The 22,083-nt window shown below is 41.0% G+C and overlaps 1 protein-coding gene across 4 annotated transcripts in view; it reads left to right on the top strand.

Moving 5' to 3' along the window:
• UST (uronyl 2-sulfotransferase) overlaps positions 1-22,083 on the top strand; it is a 365,729-nt gene that overhangs the window by 174,242 nt on the left and 169,404 nt on the right. For all 4 annotated transcript variants that reach the window (XM_019488345.2, XM_019488348.2, XM_019488347.2 and 1 more), the window contains exon 5: positions 18,108-18,261. In XM_019488345.2, the coding sequence (XP_019343890.2) occupies positions 18,108-18,261 (154 nt within the window). The remainder of the gene's footprint in view (positions 1-18,107; positions 18,262-22,083) is intronic.

Raw genomic sequence — 22,083 nt, forward strand, 5'->3', positions numbered from 1 at the left:
AGAGCCATTCTTGTATCAGTTCTGTCACAGGCTTCCAGCCTGCCTCCCAAATAGTAACAGTAGAAACTGACTTAATTTTTGTCAGTTTAACTGATCAGCAGCAATAGTGAAAACTGATGTAAAAACTATTAGCATAAGAGTGCATTATTCAAAAACATATTTCCATCACCTACAGTATTTTTTTAATTTGAACAGATAGATTTTATATAAAAGATGACATTTTACAGAAGTTAAACATTTAAGTTTTGTAATAAGTTTAAATGTATACCTGACATATTACACCTGCAATACTTTGCTGAAGGAAGTCATAACCTGGAGTGCCAGCCCTCTCCTTGCCAAAATGGCCAAAGACATTTTCCCATGAGCTATTGGCAAGAGGATTTTTCAAACCATGCTTGAAGTATGCCTGCTTTATTTTGTGAAGTCTATTAGAACAGGGTCGGCAACCTATGGCATGTGGGCCAAATTCAGCCTCTAAGGCCAGGTACAGACATTACACTTTTACCAATATAAGTGATCAGAAACTGGTCTATACCCCTAAGAGAACAGAAGTTTGATACACACAGACTGGTTTAAAAATGGCAAAATCCAGTCTAAGATTTACCCCCACCCCTACTAAAGGGCAAATGTGTGTTCTGTTCGCTGCTGATTTGAACTATGCCGCTTGCAGAAATCTGCAGAACTTGGATCAATTCTGCCTTAGGCTTTTTGAATGTCTGTACCTAGCCTAGTTTTCCTACTACAACCCATGGCAGCACAACTTAAAGGGGACACCAGAAGGGGAGTCCTCATGTCAACCTTACACCCCACCTCTGCTGTGAGGGGAGGTGTCGGCATGAGCAGCCGCCAGGAACTTATCACAGCCTCGCTACTGTAACCAGTGCTTTTCTTCCTGCCCAATTTACTGTTGCAGATTGCTGCCAGCAATGAAAATCAGTGGTATTTGGTGACAGGGGTGAGCAGCAGCTGCAGTTGCAGGCATGTGGGGGTGGGAACAGGAGGATCCTTACACACAGTGGTGGTGATGCTACCCTTTGCATGTGGGAGCCCCTGGTCCATACACTGAGTTCCCTGGTTATGGGCTGCCCTGCTGCACCACAGACTGTGTCATCCTGCACTGCACTGCCCTGCCCTCCAGAGTGGGGGAAGAAGGTGGAAGCTAGAGGAGGGAAGGGATACCTGGAGGCCCCAGATGTAGCTGCAGCTGGAGCAAAGAGGGAAACTGCAGTTGGATGGGAGTGCACAAATCACAAGTTAACCCTTATGGGTTACATGTGGCCAATGGACCACCAGCTGGACAGCCCTGATCTCAGGCAAATTTTTAAAAGACATTTTAATTTCAATTTTGCTGTGAAGACTATCATAGTATCTAAGAATAAAGCTATTTTATGGCCCTGCCTTAGGCTGAAAAGTCCAATTTTTTTCCTTGAAATGTTTTCATTCCTCTAGAACAGCATTTTTCAATGTTTTTAGACTTTGAGGCACCCCTCATTTGACTTGACACAGCCCTTGAAGAGTTCCAGCTCTTAGTTTTCATTCCTTTTTTTTTGACTACAGGAAAATAATAAAGCAATTCTTCTGTTATGAAGAACTCAGAAAGACCACAACAGGTCAGAATGGTTATTGCACTATAGATTCCTATTTGAAATCTCTGGTTTTATCTTGTGAATCATGTTAGTATACTTAACAGTGTTAAGCTTACATGGCATTCTGTGGGACTCTTGAAAAGATTGCAAGGTACCCTAGCGTGCAATGGCACTGTGGTTGAGAACCACTGCTTTAGAGGATACTGATGAAAAATAAATAGGGGAGGAGGAGTAATCTGTGTGGGTTAGGTAAAGGAAAAATGCATTATTTATAGAATATAATACAGGAACTTTTTGTTTTAAAGCCTAGTGACTTGGATTTAGTCACCCTTTTAAACTATAGAAATATTTAATGTGTACTTGAAAGATGTTTAGGGAGATAGTAGAATGGTTTTCAGTTCCATGACAACTGATCTTGCTCTGTAGGAAGTTCCTGTAAAGTAAACATCTTTCCTGGCATGAAGCTGTAAAGCTACCTCTTGTCCATATGCTTCAGAGCACCTGGGAACACTGGATATGATTCATGATGAGGAGGAAATGTCAGCGTTCTCTCATTCAGCCATTTTGAGTTGCTTCAGTGGTCTATACAGGGATGCAGCAGGCAGCTACAGCAGCACCTGATGTGCTCTCAACAATTCCCATCTTGAGAGAAACACCTTAAAAAAAGGCTAACAGACAAGCTTGGAAGTCTGGAAAGCTAGATTCTTTCTAATTTCTACCACAGGTTTCCAATGTAACCTTGGGGAAGTTGCCGAGTCTCTGGCTCTGTAAAAAGCAGATCTGCTCATCTGTTCCACTGGGTATTGTTAAGTCCAAAAGAGACTATCAGTCCTCAACTGACTGTTTCTCTCACAGGGATATTTCATCCAGTTTCCTATGTTTTGAGACCAATAGCTTATGTTTTGGTTAAGCATTTTCTTAGTTTGCATCTTAATTTGCAACTGATAGGAGATGGGGGATCTCCCATTTCTATAGTAGTTTGTTCTAGTGATTCTAATCGCCCTTATTGCTGATAATTTGTCCAACCTCTAATTCAGTTTCTCCCCATCAATTCTTGTTGCATATTTCTCTCCCAAACGAAAGAGCCTTTGATAGCTGGTATTTTCTCGCTGTTAAAGTATTTGCCTGTTGTGATCTAGTCACTTCTCAATCCTCTTTTTAAGAAACTTAACAAATTGTACTCTTCAGTTTCTCCCATTAAGGCTTTTTCTTCGGTCCTTTGGGGGGGAATGTCTGTGGTTATTTTCTGCATACTCTGTAATCTTTCAATGGTTTTTTAAATATAAACCATAACTGTATACAGTACTCAAGCATCAGTCTCATCAATTTCATATAACGGCCTTATCAATTACTCGCAGCTCTGAGCATATCTCCAAGTATCATATTAAATAAGGGGTTTTCAACCATGGTGAGGCATGACCCTTTCAGAGATGCCATGGTGCAGGCATGGGAGCTGTCACCTCAGTCAGATGAAACTGCTCCACACACCATGAGTGGAGCCAGATTAGAAAGTGGCTGCAGCAGGAGCCAGCACTTCTGCTTGTGGTAAATTTATCTGATAAACCCAATGAAGGCAGGCGTGCCCGCTTTTGCTGCATCTTTTCCTGGTTCAGCCTTGCATGCTCCTCCTAGAAACAGAGCTGTGAGGGGTAGTGCTACCTAGCAGTAGTGCAGGAACCTGGAAAAACACAAGAAACAGGTGAATCTCTAGGCTGCAGTGCTAGTCCTAGGTGGAACTGCCCCATGCACCTCTGTTTCCAGGAGGAACACTCAGTTAAGAACCACTGAGGTAAACTAAGGTAACATATAACAGTGGTTCTCAACCAGGATGCCACTAAATTTAGGCGAGTTATGGAGGAGTGCCTTGAATGTAAAAAGACTGAGAACCACTGTATTAAATGTTTTGGCCACATCATTGCACTGAGAGCTCACTTTGAGTTGTTTGGCCAGAAGGATGCCCTTCGGAGCCATTGTTTTTTTACAGGATAAAGTCTCTCACTCTTGAGGTCTGACCTGGATTCATTGTTCTTGGATGTAAAATTTTGCATTTGGCTGTGTTATGTGGGTAACTTCCAGAAAACCTTAAATCCAAGTTTTGCAAAAAGGCAGCAGCAATGCTGTTATTTATTGCTCTGTCACAGTTGATTTTTTTACACACAAATGTGTATTATAATGTACCAATTCTCTGAAAATATTTTTTCTCCTCTTATACCTACATGTGTTCTCAGAGTGCTGCAAAGAAGGTGCTCAGAGGTTTCAATTCACTCAAAAAACCTGGTACATTGCAGAGGATTAAAACATTTGTATCTATGTTTCCTGACAAAATCTTCACGTGTGTACGTACACACACACACACACACACACACACACACACACACACACACACACACACACACACACTCTCTCTCTCTCTCTCTCTCTCTCTCTCTCTCTCTCTCTCTCACAATACAGCGTATAGAAGAGACTGAAGCTGCTGTTAACCTAGGATCTCATCTTTAATGAGCTCCTCATAAGCAGACCCACCTGCTTAGGTGGAGAGCTTCAGTGAATTCATAGAATCCTAGATTTTTTCTAGTTTCTACCACAGGTTTCCTGTGTAACCTTGGGGAGGTTGTCTAGTTTCTGTTTGGCTCTGTAGATATGGGATTTTCTCATCTGCTTCACTGGACATTGTAAGGCCAGAGAACTGAGAAAGTTGTAGAGAGTCATAGAAAAGTAGGGTTAGAACAAACTTCTGGAGGTCATCTAGTCCAGCCTCTTGCCCAAGGTAGGATCAGCCCTGTCCAAACCATCCCATAAAGGTCCTTGTCCAACCTATTCCTAAAACTGTGAAATCAATGCTGCTGCACAACTACAAAGCATATTGCCCAAAGACAGCAAAATCACCCTAACCTGTGACATGTAAAGCAAGGAAATGAGGACTGTCAGTGTCCTGACTTTCCAAGACTTGTTCATTGGCGTTTCACACAACAATGAGCGTGTGTTTGAATGAGACTTATTGGAGGATTGAGAGCCTAGACATCTTTTTTCCTCCTTGCATTGAAGTTCCCCCTGCCTCATCACAGTACAACTTTGCATGTATATTTTTAAGTAATGAAAAAGTTGGGTCTTTAAATTTTGGAAAACACTGATCTGTTTTCCCTCATACACTTATTTTGTTTTGTTTTTCTTGAAGGATTTAGCTGTCCCTATGTAAATTGGAAGTTTTCTTCAAAAATATATGAAAGAGAAATCAAGGGCAAATTTAATACTTTTCAAAATATGTATATGTGAAGAAAACAGATTTGTATGCCAGTAAGTTTGTCAAGGCTGAAAATGTTAATGATAGCTTTTGAGTGAATGTTGTGGTACCTGGCAGAAGCTCTGAATGTTTTGTATGGGTGGAATAACATATAGGAATACAAAAAGCTTATTCAAGAGGAAATGAAGGTTGTTCTTTGTCTTTTATCATAAACGGTTCTTGGTATCAGTTACTTAGCCTGAGCAAAGGAAGACTCTTTAACTATGTGTGCAGGGCCTCTTTTGGACACCAAATAATCCTCTGATACATTAACCAAATATAATCTTTAGACAGCTACTCAAGGTGCCTGGAGTGCATGCCAAATGGTACAGATTTCAGAGTAGCAGAAAAACATTTGCTCTGAGGCACATGAAAGGTAGGAAAGCCCAAATCTGCCTTGCTTTAATGAAGACCAAAGCTTTGGTAGGATCAGGCAACATCATGTTACTTACCACCTCATCCAGGTGTGATCAGGCAGTTGGTCCAGTCTCCAGTGCACATTTACAGGAGGTATTTTACCATATTTGGACCCTTGGGCAAAACCCAGTTGGGTAGAACTGGAGCTCTGCTGCTCCACCTCATTTATGAGCATTGCAAGGTAACACACATGCCTTGTTTCAAAGTCCTGCCTGTGCCAATGACTAACAAGTGACAGCTGCTGACATAAAGTTTGGCTGTGTAGGTCAGGGTACAGTTATAAGACATGGGGCATTAAAAAGACTGCCAGAGTAGGGAAAAATACATTTTCACATTTTATTGCAGCTGTGAACTCTTCAGTTCACAGAGCAGTTATGGTCTAGTTGGGAGCAATTGCTATTGTTTTTGCTTGGGGGGGGCATCGTTCTTGCTGTTATTTATATGCAAATATTAAAAAATTGATCTTAAATTTCTCTTAATATTATTTAGTTAAGTCCATCCATTTGTCCTAATTTAATGTGAACAAGTGTCTATCAACCAGTGGGAGGACTTAGGATTCAGCCTGTTTCACTGCTTTGCTAACCATAAGGTACTGTTCAGTTCATATTCAGTAATAGGCTTGTAACTGCAGTGACTTTGAAAAAAGTTTTCTTTCCCACTATCTCCTTGAGAACTTTCAGCTCCCCTATTTTTTCTGTTGTTTTTTTTTTCTTTCTTTCTTTTTGTTTTTTGAATCTCCTTGTACCAGAATGAGCAAAATTTTCTCTTTCCACCCTTCATCAAGCATATAATGTGTGTAAGTTCCTGCTTTTCTTGGGAAAAGTGCCTTTCAGTAGTAAACAAATTCTGTAATTAAATAACTGCACTACAATTTTTTTAACACAGGCATACCATCCAATACTAACTAAATCAGTCAGGAAGAGAGGTAGGCATGGCAGCAGGTAATAGTGCGAAGTCAGACATTAGGGAACAAAGAACATACCAAATGGGGACTCTGTCCTGAGGAAACAGTGACTCTGAAAAGGACTTTGGGGTCATTGAAGCTGATCATGTGAACCTGAGCTGCTACTAAAGTGGTTCTCAACCTTTTTACACTCAAGTCCCCTTCATAACCGTTGTCAATTGACCAGCACCTCATTTGTAGAACTAATGTATTTATTATAGTGCTTTCCTCCTTAGGGGCCAGGGAATGGCTAGGCAGGGAGAGTCTTGGCCTGCTCTTGTCTGCCCAGTTCTTCACACTTCCTGGGGTACTCTGTAAAGGATTTTCAGCACCCCAGGTGCCCTGCCTCCCTGGCCGAGAATCACTACCCTAGCATAAGATTGTGGTGAAAAGGGCTAATGTGATCCTTAACTAGGTACGTAAGACACGTAAGCAAAGATCTGTCAAGAAGTTATGATACCTCTGTGTTTAGTACTAGTGTCAACACTGCTCAGTTGGTGATATCTCCCTGCCAAGTTTCATCTTTCTAGCCACAGCCACCTCAGCTGCAGAACTGTTTATTGAAGGTTTGCACTATAATGGAGAAAGCCTCTATCCTCACCTTCCCAAAATTTTACTTATACTAAAAATGGCTTAAAATGTTTAACTCTTCCTTGCCAAAGCATAAAATAAATTATGTCGTAGGTAAAACACTTGATCTGAGCCTTCAGGAGGCTGAGAAGTGATTACTAGATCTGGAATATTTCAGCCAAAATGGTAAAATATGTCATGAGTTTTGAGCAACTGAAGTAAGGTTGAAGATGGAAACACCTCAGCAGCCTTATCTGTTTTTCCGTGGATTCTTAATCAAGATGTCATTCAATGAAATGCCTTACAAAAATCAGATTCCCTACAAAAGTCCTAAAGGCTTTTCTGTGTGGGGGAGTTAGTACACATATAATGTAATGACTGTATAAAAGGATACCAGTCCAAGTTATGCAAATATAACAATTGTAGCGTGATTCTTTGGCAATACAGGTGTAGCAAAAGCATTCCAACTTTAACTCTGTTTCATTTGGGCTCAAAGTTAAGAAGATTTAGCTTGCTTGTATCAGTACTAGACCATGACAATGTAACAGTTACAGCATAACAGCTTGTGTGCACATCCAACTTGTGCATAACCCTCCCTTTTTAAAGCACCTATTTTTATCAACCAACCTTGGAATCCCATAAAAAGATATCAAGCTTAACAAAATCCAAAATCCATTTCCCTTAAACCCATGGTGAGTAGTATTAATTAATCCTTTACTTAATTGAGTATTGACTGTTCCATTACTTTGCCCAGGATCTTTGCCATGCTGAAAATCCTAAAATTACCTGGCTCAACTCTGAAAACCTTTCAAAGTATTGATGGCACAGTATTAGTTTTTCCCAATATTTAAAGACTTATTGAAAAATCAGCAATAATGATCTTGAGATCCTCAGCCAGGTCCTTTTAGAGCTCTTGGATGCAGGTTATCTACACATCTAGATTTTAAAAATGTCTAGTTTTTGTTGCTTCTGGAATTCTGTGAAGACCTAACTCCTCACATGGTAGATTTTTTTCTCTCTTGTTACTTTTTTCCATGTAAGTATTTGCATTAGTTTCTATGGGGATTTTAAAAATGGGAGGCTGTGGCATCAGTTGTAATAGTAGTTAATTTGATTTATCATTTGCTATGTGTTGTCCTATATAAAAGGCATAGAAAAATCTTATTCAGTTATAACAGTAGTTCGTAGCCTTTTTGGACTCAAGGTATCCCTCACAGGACACGAGACATCCATCCATCCATAACTTTTGTGAGTTGAACAATTTTGAAAACTAACTTACAGATTACAGTGCTTACTTCCTTGAGGAGGGGTCTAGCAATGGGACTGGAGAATCACCCTGGCAGGGACAAGCCTGAGCCTGCACTTAATCTGCTTAGTTTATATGCTTATCTCCGCACACCTCACAGCATCTTCATCTTCATCAGCAAGAGGATGATTGTCTTCCATGATTGTCTTCTCTGTGGGTCTGAAGATGGCTGATGAGGTCTATCGGGGATCAACAGATTCTGTTGCAGCTCAGGCATATGTTTCTGTGAGGGGTGGGTGGCTCTGGGTTCTTGGTTTGGTCCTCAAAATGTTGGTTTTGTCACTCTCATTTTCCATCTCCTGTTGTTGTAAGGTTTCAAAGTACTGAGATTCTTGCAGCAAGCTCTTTCTCCATTTGGGGTGGTCCTGGCCAATAGTTTCCCACTAGTTCGTATCAATGTTCTGTTTTTCAAGTTGGCCTTAAGGACATCCTTGAAGCATTTACTCTGTCCTCCTCTTGAGCCTATACCTTGACTGAGCTGGGGGACACCTCAAGTCACTGGAAAAGTATTATCAATGCTGCCTGCAGAAGATCCTTTGAATCCAGTGGGTAGACAGACATACCAACATTAGTGTCATCTTGCAAGCAAATACCATGAGCACTGAGGTGATGATCATCCAACATCAACTACACTGGGCCAACCACATCATCTGGATGTTCGACTCCAGACTCCCAAACAAGTTTTACCTCACAGCACCCTTCAAAAAATCTGCTGGTTGAAAATCATCTATACTGGAAGAGACTAGCAGAAACCAAAAACAAAACAAAGGCACTGAAGATCTAGAGGGTGGTGAATAACAAGGCTTTGTGTGTTGTGCTGACCATTGAATATATTAGGCAGTTTCCCTAGTCCCAGGCAACGCAGTGTAATTTACAATGACATTTCCCAGTATAGTGACTCTGAGTTATGCAGTTTTATTATGAGCCTCACACTATTTGTCATTTGTTTTTGAAGTGCTGGGTCACAGAGGAAAGAGACTAGATCAGAACTTGGCTTCCATTTAAACATAAAGAGTTAAAGCCCTTTGTGTTGTAAAGAAAGGCTTGAAAACGTGTAGGCTGAAGCACTAGAAGACTTCTTTTTTAATGTAATAATTTTGGGGGTGTCGCAAACCCCAAATATTTTGATACATTTGTGGGATGCCATGCACATTTTTTGAGTTTGCTTTACAGATACAGCACCTGAGGTCTCAGTGGCTGGTGGTGTTAAATTGCACTCAACCATATGATCCCTATGTTGATATGCATTGCAGTATTTGATGTAAAAAGTGTTTCTTATATGTTTATAATAGGTCCATTATCATGCATAACATGATAATGATTCTCAGTTGTCTGCTCTAAACACTGAGATGCTCAAAGCTTAAATGGTGGAAGAGAAGTAATCACTGAACATTAGCATCTGACATGGGTATATTATATAACTAAGCAACAGACCCTTTCTAAGGAACATAAGCTAGGCCCAGACAATGATGAATTTACATTGTAAAAGGAGAGACCCTAGCAAGAAACACACTTGGCTACTCAAGATATTCTTAAAGAATGGTATTTCTCAAAGCGGGGGAATGGACAGTATCTTTTGGATATGTCTGAAAGGATGCAAACATTCTCCTGGTCATAATTAGATCAGGAAAGCCTTCTGGTCTGGTAAACATACACACTTGAGGAACAGGAAATTATATGCATACTGTGGGATCCCCAAGAACCTAGTGGATAATGTATGTAAAAGGCCAGGCAAAAAAACATTCTTAAGCCTCATTATCAGGGCAGGGGTTTGTCTCTAGTGTTCCTAGGCAAAAGGAAGCACTTCAGGCCGTCAGCTAACAGGCTGATTAGAAGGTGCATTCTTGGATTAAAAGGCAAGATAAAACCAGATTATTGTTCTGATATTTTATTTCATTTGTTCGTTCTTGTACCTGTCTGTATCTTAGCATATGGGTACTTATTTATTATGCTTGTTCTTGTTTTTGTATGTCTTTTGTTACCATTTAGAACACTTTTATTGTCAGTGATAATTGTGATTTCAGAACATTTGACCAGACAGACATGCCTCTTCTGCGAAAAGGGGGAGCACTATTTCTGCAAAATTTCAGAGCACATGACTGGACAAGGGGGTGATTTTTTTTTCTAGCTATTCTATCCTAGAAAGGCTTTTCTCTCAGCACAAATACAATGCTTGTCCATGGCCTATGAGTAATTTATAGAATTGTCAATGTAAAATTGCAGTACATCTTTCTTTAGGAAGAGACTTCACCTTTCCCAGAAGTGTGTATTGACAGCAGACATTGCAGCTTCCTTGTATCTGTAATTCTGTAAAACAGACTTCCCACACCAGAATATTGGCTTTGATAGACTTTTTTTTAAATAAAATGTTGAAGAACTTAAGTCATTTTAATCAATATTGCCTTTGCTCATTTCTCCAGTGAATATCTACTGCATCATGTGAAGGTAATGTAAAATGGCTCAATAATCCCACAAGGAGCCTCAACTTAATTTATCTACAGTACTTTCTGAACCTTTTTGCTGTCACGTTTATTGATGTGTGGTCATGTGGGCCTGTGGAAAAAACTGTGCTCTCTGTCTACAGAGAGCACTATGTGCCAATGAATACACTCACTGTGACTGTCAGCTCTCCATTTTATGCCTAATATCAGTTATATCCACAGAAAAAAAAACTTACTTTTTTTATATAATGGACACTTTAAAATTTAAAGGTTAAGATGTAGCTAAAGTTTTTCTAGTGAGAAGATTGGAGTATTCTTGCTTTCCTATAGGCTTGCAGTTTCCTATGGAGACAGTCAAAGCCGACCCAAGCAGGGTGCGGGGCCCGTGGCAAATCAGCCCATGCAAGGTTGAAAGCCACGAAGCCCATGCACCCTGGATCCAAAAAAGCTGCAACAGCCATTGGCAGTGGCAGCGGCTGGGGGGGGCAGATAGCAAGTGGCTGGATGTGGCCACTCCACCCGGCTCCGCGGGGCCCAGGGCAGTCACCCTGATTTGCCACCCCCTCCCCCCCCACACCCCAAGATGGCCCTGCAGATGGTAGTCTTTTTCTGCTGGTGCATGCTCTAGCACAGTGAGGGCCAACTTTTTGGCAGGCATGCCACACATTAGCTCTGCATCCTTCCCAAGTGGCACTCTGTGGCAGAAAGCCACCTTTGTCTCTCCCCAAAGTCTCTGCTCTGTGACAATTTGATAAGGATGGGCCCAGCAGAGAGACACATCCTTACTCTGTCTCTTTAGGTAACCTGAGCTGGATACATTCCTGAGGGAGGGGGGGAAACCTGATCTCTCTGCCTGTGTGACTGGCATCACATACCTGAGTGAGGGGCTTCCTTCCTGGTAGGCTAGAGTCTGCCCGGCAACTAGTAATGTATTTCAAATTAGTTGTCTCACAGCCAACAGGTGCTGACCTCCATTGGACCAGGTAAATGAGGTCACAATTTCACAATACTTAGTTTAAATTGATTGGTCCTTTTATTTCAGCTCAGTACAAGCAATACCATTATACACTGTGCATGCCCAGACATTAAACACAGGTCATGACTTCATCAAGGTTTGAGAGTTCAAACCCTCTAGAAACATCTCACCTCTAGTCATACGGCTCATGCGTGGACTTTCACTGTTCTACAAGACTGTGTACTTAGTCATGTTTAAAAAACAAAATGAAAATGAACTATTTACTGTGAAAATCTCTCTTGTTGATGTAGGAACAATCCAACATTTAAAAACCGAACAAACCATTGGTGGTGCATTTTAACTCTTGCATTGCTTCTGTAATTGACACAGACAACTTATGACTTTCAACAGGTCTTTCATTCAAATAAATAAGAACAATCAGAATACACTGGGACTTGCTTTCCAAAGAAAACCTGAAACACCTGGGACATTGTTCAATCTTTAACTTAGTATTAAGACTTTATTAAATACAAGGGGTTTTAATATCATGTAAAAATATCACAAACTTACAGCTATTAATGTCCCCAGAATACATCAAGTAGTTTTGATGAATATGCCTTAATAATAGCTGTCTATACAACACTTAAATCAGTGATAGAAAGTGACACTAAATACCAGGGCAGGTTAGAAGCTCAGTAAAGAAACAGAGAGACAGAGGTCTGTTGATGTAAATTTTCAAAGCTCCATTGAAGTCAATGGAGATGTGGCAGTTTATGCTAGGTGAAGCTCTGACCCAGTATATTCTAATTTACTGAGGCTATATCCTAGAATGCTGGTTGGTAAGGTGCTTTTAATATTTAGTTTTCAACTCTGATCCCACTAAAAGGAGTGACAAGATTTCAATCACTCAGTGCAAGCAGGGTGTGGTTTAGTAATATCTTCTGGTCTGCTTCTAAATACATAATATATTGATATGACATAATAAAAGCAAAGCAAAGCACTTTAAGGTGTGTGAGTACTGTTGGAAGGGGATTATTTATATGGTTGTTTATGGTCTTAGTGAAAAAACCTCAATGACAACTTGCATTATATTTATTTTCATTTTAGCAATTTATATAATCTACATTTCACATAAATACATCATCATTGTTTTGACTTTGCAGTACTGATCTTTGCTGTTGTTAATACCCTCAAGTCCATGATTTCAGGAAGCATTAGGAATTAACATACCAGGAAACTACTTCTCAGCATGGAAACATTTGCTTTAAAATTGAGCAGTTTAAATAATCGTATAAAACTAACTTCTAACTTGTGAGTCTTCAGGCCTGTGGTTTTCCTAGCAAAGGTTTGAATAAAAGGCAAAATAGACTTAATTTGAAAAATGTCTGTGCTTGCAAAGTGCTGTCACAAACCCATGGTAGAACTCTGCTAGCTCGGGGTTTACCAGGCTGCTTATACCGGGCCTGTATACTCTTTAGCTTCTGTGCGGCTTGGTGGGCTCCTGCCACCATCTCTGGCTCCAGTGTGTTCAACTTACTTCCTCAAAATAGACTTTCTGCCTCCAACACCTTCGTGGAAGTGGGCGTGAAAACCAGTGACCCTACATTCCTGGGACCAATTTCGACTCTCAGAAGTTCCAACCTTGTGAGCACACTGAATTTACAGTTCACCTCTTCAGAGAGAGGATATTTCAGCAAACAGATTTGTTCTTTGTAGCCCTTACAAATCTATCACTCATTTAAGACTGCACAAAAATACACAGATCTAGCTAAAATAATAAATGCACGTAGTCATTTTCCTGCTTCCATTTACTCGTTTCTATTAAGTATTCTTTGGCTCAAGTCAAACTTGTCTAAAATGTCCAAAATGCCTCTTGCTGTGCACATTCTGCTCAATCATGGAAGTTAGTCTGTCTCTTGTACAGCCGACTTGTGCTTCTGATCATCTGAACATTGTTCCTTTCTCTTCTCTGCTTCTTCTTCCTTGTTTTCCACATGCTTACAGAGAGCAAGAGAGAAGCCCTCGTTTTCTCATTTGCATTCCCTTTATCAAGTGACCTTTGAATCTGCTAATCCATTGATGTAAATTTGACATCAAGTGATCTGATGCTTAGTTGCTTGCTCCCCACCTCTGTCTCTTGAGATTCATACCTAAAACATCAGTTTGCTCTAGGTGTTAGTCATTACTTTGTCCAAGGGCTCCCCTCCTATTGTTTAATTTCCCTCTAAAATTTAATATCCCTCTATTGTTAGCCCTATACCCAATACTAGAACTTCTTCTGTTCTCTGCTGTAGCCTTTATATCATCATTATGGCACTAAAAGACAGCAGGAAATAACACCAACCTCCATAGTCAAACTGGAATTTGTAGCCTGATAGATGTGTACACAGAGAATCCTTAACAACAACAGAATGTATAAGCTGTGCAGAGACAGAACGTGCAAATCATTCTGTTCTCTAATCTGAAAACAAATAACATCTTGCATTCGAAATTTGAAAGTGGTCCTGTGTGTGTGTGTGTGTATATTGTCTGTATATTTATATATTATGGTAGCAGGCCTGCAAACATTGATCTTGGATCTCAATAATTTGTGAAGCTACTCTGCAGAAGCATTTACAGATTTGCAGACAGGTGTTGGGGGAGCCTTTCAAGAATCATGATTTCTTTTTTTAACTGTTTCATATTTTAAACGCTTTGGTTTGACATTGTGTTTTTGGCTTTGTGAGCCAGTGTGGTATTCTGGGGCATGCTTTGATCCAAGGAGGGGTCACTACACAAAGTGCGTGGATTAGTTGAAGACAGTTGTAGTGTGACTCCCGTGTGACAGGGGTTGTGTGACAGGGCTTGTGTAGCATTGATCAGAGGAAGGGTCGCCACATTCCCAGGATTTAGTACACCCATTGCAGAGGTGTCCATCATGGATAGCTCAGTTTTTGAGGTTGTGGAGACTCAGCCTTTTATAGAAGCAAACCAAACCTTGGCTGGCATGGTTCCTTTGCTTTACAGGCAGGTTAGGTTGTTGTATCATGTCTTGTGTCCGGGTTGACAGTAGTTTTATGTAGAGTTTATATTACAGATTGTGTAGGGTGGTTTAGATAGGGATGATCCTGCCTCAAGCAGGGGTCTGGACTAGATGACCTCTGGAGGTCCCTTCCACCCTCTTTATGATTTTATTGGAGGCATAGTTCTCATGCAGTCTAAAAACAGAATACAGAACAGGTAGGTGTCTTACATACCTCCCACCCTTATGGAATCAGAGGTGAGAGGAATTCTAGATTATAGCCTCAATCCTTGGAAGACAGCAAAAAAGAGATCCCAGCATATTGGGACTTGTGAAGTGGCCTTCACTTGTAACAAGAAGCCCCCTTTTTGCCTGCCCCAATACCATAAAGCCCCCCACTCCACATAGCAAAGGCTTCTTGCCTGCACTGCCAGTCCCTCCTTGGGGTATTTCTCTTTCTTCTCCATTTTCTTCCTTCCTCCCTTCTCTTCTTTCTTTTCACTATAAGGATAAGGATATGGAATTATTTAGGTATTCTATAAAATAGATGCTTTATGAAATCACATTTGATAAGGGCTTATATAGATATAGTATGGTATTGTGTATTTGTATTTTTCCCTCATCGTATTTGGTATTCTATCTATTGTATGTGTCATGGCATTTCACCTTTTATATTTTATGCTTTCAACTTTGTAACAAATGTATTTTATTTTTTTTAGAAGTAAGTTGCACGCTGTGACAGTAGTAGCAAGTGTGGGAATGAACTACCATCTCTATGTATCAGGGCTGATCTCTGTATGAATGGCGGGGGGTGAGTGAGTGAGTGGGGGGATGAGTGAGTGAGTGAGTGGGTGGGTGGGTGGTAAGGACAGTAGCTAGCTACAATAACGAGTTAACAAGCATAGATTAACACCTTCAAAACCACAGACTGACAAGAGGAAAGGATCAATACAGAGTCCAGAACTCCCTGAAACTTCATTGTTAAAGGAACAGAAGCCCCCATTTGAGTTAATAAATGTGGAAGACCGGCTATTGGGACTGAATACGTTCCGATCAGCCGCTTTCAGGGCCCGGACAATGCCAAAAACTAAATTAATCAAAATCACCAATGGACACTCGGAACTGCATATACCAATGAATGTGACCCCGGGGGCTGACAGCTGTCCCCTGGCTGCTGCCCAGGGGATGTCCCACAAGGGTCAGGAGCCCCTGGATTGGGCAAATTTGAAAACTGGCGGGGAGCACAGGAATCTGCCAGGGGAGGATAGGAGGCTGTGAAGCGTAACCCTTGGTGGCACCCTCTTGACCTGACCAACACTCTACCCATCCAGCCAAAAAGACCAGCTGGCAACCCCCTTCTGGAAACAACAACACTTGGAGGAAACCTCGACTGGCCATTGATGACAGACTAATGCTTAGGATTGAAAACTGGCCTGGCACAGGGACAATGGTAATGACAGGGACAGAGGTTTGTTAGGCCTCTGCTGTGCCAGGGGCCTACAATTGACTTGCACTTAAAAGGGGTTAATCCCTCAGAATATTGGCCTGTGGCCCAGCCCCACACGGAGGCCCACTATTCTTAATGGCAAACACCAAGTAAGGGTTAATAACCGATCTGTATCAGAAGTCAAAAGTAACAATAATCATAGCAGCATTTAACAGAAGGCTACATACAGAGAGCCATACCAGGTGGCAGCCAAAAGCACTGACACCCAGGCTGCAGGGCCTGCTGTCTGGTCCCTGTCAGGCAGAGGATTTCTATCCTTTCCTCCACAAATGCAGTACTTGAAGACCTCAAAAGGGAAGGGTGATACTTTACCCGTCCGATGGGAAATTAAGGTGAGCATCTCAGATGAGAAGTCTGGTGTCCCCACACACAGCACTCAGCACCTGCACTCCCAATCTTCCCAGCCTCTCCAGCAGGTTCAATACCATGCAAAATTCTTAGGTTCTCAGACTCAGCTCTCACAGTTTCTCGGTGCATGCACTTTTCACCACATACGCACCCACACACACACCAACATACGCACATACACAAGCACCCCCAAGATGGTGCCTCACGCTGGCTTTTGCAGTGGCTGCCTCACACCACCTGCCAATCATACCATGGTCCAGTCACTGCTTGCACATCTCGATCAATCAAAGTCACTCAACAGTATCATTTTCTTGGACCACTCATATTCATTATCACTTCATAACTTATTAACATAAAGTTCCCACCCTTTTGTTATATAACAAGGTTTCAACTGCGCATGCCTCAGTTTTCTAAGTCATAGTCTCATCAAGGTCAGAAGTTTAGATGTTCCAGAGACTTCTAACCTCTAGCCATCCTACGCATGCTTAATCAGTATTATGACTAGGTCAGGACTCGCACTGTTCACAGGATAGGTATACCTGACACCGGTGCTCTATTGCAGCTGCTACATCATAGTACTTAGGGTTGGAAGGGGCCTAAACAGATCATCAGGTTCAACCCCCTGCCCCAGGCAGCAATGGGCGCCGGGATCATACCACCCCAGCCAAATATCTGACTAGCCTCCTCTTGAAGACCCCCAAGGTAGGAGACCACCTCACTTGGGAGCCCAGTCCAGACCCTGGCAGCCCTAACTGTAAAGTAATGTCTCCTGATGTCCAGCCTGAACCTTCTCTCTAACAATTTGTGGCCGTTATTCCTCTTAACCCTGGGTGGTGCCTGTGGGAACAGAGCCTCCCCCAATTCCTGCTGGTCCCCCTGATGAGTTTGTAAACGGCCACCAGATCCCCTCTCAGCCTTCTCTTGTGGAGGCTGACTAGGTTCAGGCCCTTTAGCCTCTCTTCGTAGGGCATGCCCTGCTGCCCCTTGACTGTGTGTGTGTGTGTGTGGTGGGATATTTGAGAGACAGTACCCCTCGTAATTTGAAGGTTTGCTTTATGGTTTTTGACTCTATCAATTTTGCACGTTCCGTCTAATAAACCAGAATTTTAAGGATCCTGGGAGTTCGTCATTTGTAGCCAGCACACTTTATGGTTTCACAAGATGTGGTGGCCTGGGCTGGTATCACCTTAACTCTCCCTACCTTTTCCTTAAAATCTTGTGTAGTTATGGTTTACACTTTAAATTCTTTGAGGCTGAGGTATGTCATATTTTATGAAGTACCTTGGAAAGTACTGTATAAATATCTAATTATAACTAAAAGCCCGCTAACGAAATCTTAAATCCCCGCTGATGAAAATAAGGGGGGAAAAGCAGAGTCCCAAAAAAATCAAAATGTGGGGATTCAATTTAGTTGTCAAGCATGATTTTAACTCAGGATAAATGTTAACCTTTTGTAAGCTAAATGTGGCCCATGGGCTGCCAGTTGGACACCCCTGCTATGAAAGCTCATGTTTCTCCAAATGAATTAGTCCATAGTGGCACCCTATACTGTCTAGTATAATAGTGTAGTTACCTTCAAGTTTAAATGAGCCTTATGCTACCTTGTAAGGAGCTGGTAATGATTCAGAATGTCCTATGCAATGTGTGATCTTACAACAGCTTTGAAATTTTGTAGACGTTACTATTTGATTATGAAATGCAAATGTGCCTGTCTGCAGCCTACTGATGACTTCTACACATTTTCCTATGCTAGGTTTGGAGGAGATCAGCCAGTGTACATCAACATTATTAGAGATCCGGTCAACCGATTTTTATCCAACTATTTTTTTCGGCGATTTGGAGACTGGAGAGGGGAACAGAATCACATGATCCGTACTCCAAGCATGAGACAAGAAGAAAGATATCTAGTAAGTTGCTTTAAGTTAAAGGTGTAACAAAATAGTTGTTATTCTCTATCCATTTGCCAATATTCAAACTAGATGCTTGAGAAATTGGAGAATAAGAATTTTCAGCCTCTCCTCAATCATTCTTAGCCTGAGGCTTTGTGTTAAATTGTTTGGCCTAAATTGTGGTCTGCTATACTGCATAAGCTGCCTTGGTCAGGAGTATAATTATATGATTATAGGTCATTTAACCTTTGGCAACATATAAATGCCATTGAAATTGGAGTTTTTTACACTGAGTTTAGTGGACATTTCTTTGTCATTTTGAATGATTCTACTTGCATTTTTCATGCTGTATCTCTAAATAGATACCGAGGTCAAATTGTTTGTCATGCCATTTTGCTAGAATGCCTCAGAAATTTGGATGAACCAAAACATTGAATTTTCTCACTGCAAAACAGTATGAACTAGATTAGCTAAATGTGTGTGGAGTCTTTCACAGCACTAATATAGGTCCAGTTCTTAATTTTATTGGCTTAGCTTTCTCTGTTGACCCTAAATGATACTACTGTTGAACTTTTGGTCTCTGCAAGAGCCTGGTGGTTATGTTCTGTTTTAATAGCAGAAGTATTGCTATAGTGCCTAAAAATCTTCTTGGTTGTGGCCCAGGACTTCATTGTGCATTGTGTTCACATGATGATACGGGATATGAGTGCAGCAGTCATTTGAAATGCAGAATGATCTATCTGATATGTTGTGTACCCGTAGATAAACTCTCAACATGTAGCATGTAAATGCCAAAAAAGAAAAATAGTTGCAGTGAAATCATGGTCCCCCTTCTAGTCAATAGTAAAATTGTGTTTGATTTGAAGTGGGCCAGCCTTCACCCGTAATCGCTTACTACATGATGTCATTAGATATGTGCATAAAACAGTACGGTAATGAAAGGTCAGTATAAAACAGAAGTGAAATTTTGTAAGTCAGTGGAAATTTGAAGTTACTCTGCTTACCTAGCAACCAGAAATAAACCTAATCTTACTCCAGCACAATTCAGAAAGGCTGATTCCGACTCTTTCTAGTTCCAGTTTGTGGATATTAATTCTTATTCTGCGACTGTGATGGCCACAGCACTATCTTATGCTGTTTTGGAGGGGCAAGCAGGTAAATGAAGTATGAGGTACATCCTTTATTTTTTCATACCACACCCCTGAATTATTACTCCACAGCACAATTCTAAAGCAACTGTTTCAATAAATAGGTCACGTGAACCTAAATAAAGTTGTTTTTCCCTATAGCTAAGCTACATTAGTTTTTTGGGCTGTGTTACTTTTATTACATGTCTGCTTAGGATACTTAAATGTCAGTTTATAAATTAGGTTCTATTGGGTTTTTTTGCACTTAGCCTTTTAAAATTTTATCACATCTGCTATATAATTAAAACCTCATTTGAAAATGTGGCAAAGTGTTTCTGCATTTACTATGTCGGGGATACAAAGAAGCCTCTGAGGCAGCTGGGTCAGTTTTGATGTCCTCATGCATGCCCTTGGAAGGCAGGCTAATAGCTTTTCATTATGTGTGCAACGTGCGTGTGTTTGTGTTCCCTGATGTGCACATGGGACAGAACAGTTTGGAAAAGTGTAGTTTTCTAGCATTGTCACGTGTTCCCTTTAAACAAAATTATTAGCACGCTTTGTACTTGATCCTGTGAGAATCCAAGTGTCCTCACCCCATTTACCTCATTTAAATGGGGGAGGTATGGTGATCAGCACCTTTCAAGACTGACTTCTTGAAAACAATGGGTGTTTCATAGGGCTTTTTGCAGTTTAACCCATTCCTTAAGGCTTAAAATGGACTCAGTGCAAAAATGTTCAGCAGTTATGCTTCTTGAAGGCACTTTTACAGGGTTGAAACTTGTTCCTTTAAATATTAATAGCAGAATAGAAAATGTGACCTAATACCTTTGTTCTCTGGTAAGCGTACGCGTGTCTTGTGTGTTGTTTGATCCATACATACATATAGATGTAGAAGTTGTAACTTCAATGAAGAAAAAGTATTGCCTTCAGCTACTGTAATACAGGGGTCTGTAGCCTGGTGGTTTTGCTCAAAGGGCATTTTCCTCCTTCAGAGACAGCATCAGCACTTTCTAAAAATCAGTTTGCATTTTTCTGTTTGAGTCTTTGCTGCCCATTATTCCCTATTAGAAGCCCCTTTTGGATGCTATCCCCCTCCTTTTGGCAATCTTTGATTGTCAGGTGTCTCACTCAAAGAGGGCTGTTGTTCAGCTCTGAGGAAAGTATAGTCCAGCTGCCAGTGAAATTCATCTTTACAAAAGTCAGTCATTCAGAACATTAGATTTGTTTGAAAATCTGTTACCAAAGATTATAGTGTATAATTGTACCTTTATCCTTTCCTTTGCAGGGGAGAGAGATATGTAGACTTATATTTCTAGTTAATGGATTTCAATGATAGTTTTGCAATCTGCTCAGTCAGATGCTTTATCTAGCTGCAGACAAAATAAGCAACCCGTTTTACCACTGGAAATGCACCACTATTGCATTTAGTATACAGCTGATAGCTGAACTGGCTTCTGCCTGCAATCCTCTGCAGTTCCTTCCTAAAGATTGTCTCTAGATGAGAAGTAAGCCATCAAGGGTATATTAAAGAAGGTTTTTTTATAGTGGAAGAGGAGTGAATCACAGGACAGTTTACTTCTGGGTGGTCTCCCATGAAGTGCTGTAAGTGTAAAATGGCTCATACCTCTGCAATGACAGCTGGAACCTAGCTTCTTCTCATACCTTTCCCCATCTTGGTCAGTGATTCAAAACCAGTCTTTGCTCTGGAAATGGTCTTTTCCTATTCTGACACTCTGAAATGCAGGTGATGTGAATTACATTTTTCTTACATAATTCAAAGTGAGAGCCTAGTATTTTAGCAATACAGGTTAACACCCTTCCTAAGGGTTGACAGCCATCTTTGTATGTGTTAGCAGTTGCAATAAAGCTCTTTTGGAGCAAAATGTCTCTGTGCCTTTTTCTGCACTATGAGATAGCACAGGTATCAGTCTAGATAGATTCTGATAGGAAACCATATTAAAAAAAAAGCTAATTAAGTAGCTGCAAACTAGTTCATATTATTTTCCAGAAACAAGGCCCTCCCCATCACTTCATACTGGTGTTCCTAACATTAAATATTCAAGAATCATGAATCAGACCTTGAGAACTCATGAGACCTGACTTAAAAATCATGATAATTATGGGGTCCTTTTATTGCCTTCTAGGTTCTGAGTGTTTGAGATTCTTTTTCTGTGAAAAGCTAAAAAGGATATGTTCAAAGATGGCTATCTGAAGTTAAGGAGATGAAGTCTGTTTTGGAGACCTACACCATTAGATCCAGTTGTCAGACATGATAAGCACCAATATTTCCACTGACTTTCAGTGGGTGCGTCTACATGAGTCATTTACTGTGGAGCTGCCTAATTAGCTCCACAGTAAGTGTCTCAGTGTCTACATGTGCAGTCCTGTTAGGCCACAATAAACTAATAAATTCTGCAGCAGGATAGCACTTGTAAGTACTATCCTGCTGCAGAGCATTTTCATGCACAGCAACGAAAGTGTAGATGCTGATGTGGCTGCCTGGGGCATAAGGGTGCTTCATTGCCTACCAGCTAACTGCACTAGAGCACCCTCGTTCCCCAGCCAGCCCCTCTGCAACATATTGAGCCAGGTTGGAGCAGCCCTGAGCTGGCAAGCTGACCCCTTGGATCCCCTGCCATTTGGGGCTGCTCTGACCTGATTTAATGTGCTGTGGTCTCAGGCACATGTTCAAACACAGCACCTTTGAATTAAT

The sequence above is a fragment of the Alligator mississippiensis genome, chromosome 1 (genome assembly GCF_030867095.1).
Source record: "Alligator mississippiensis isolate rAllMis1 chromosome 1, rAllMis1, whole genome shotgun sequence".
Classification (NCBI taxonomy): Eukaryota; Metazoa; Chordata; order Crocodylia; family Alligatoridae; genus Alligator; species Alligator mississippiensis.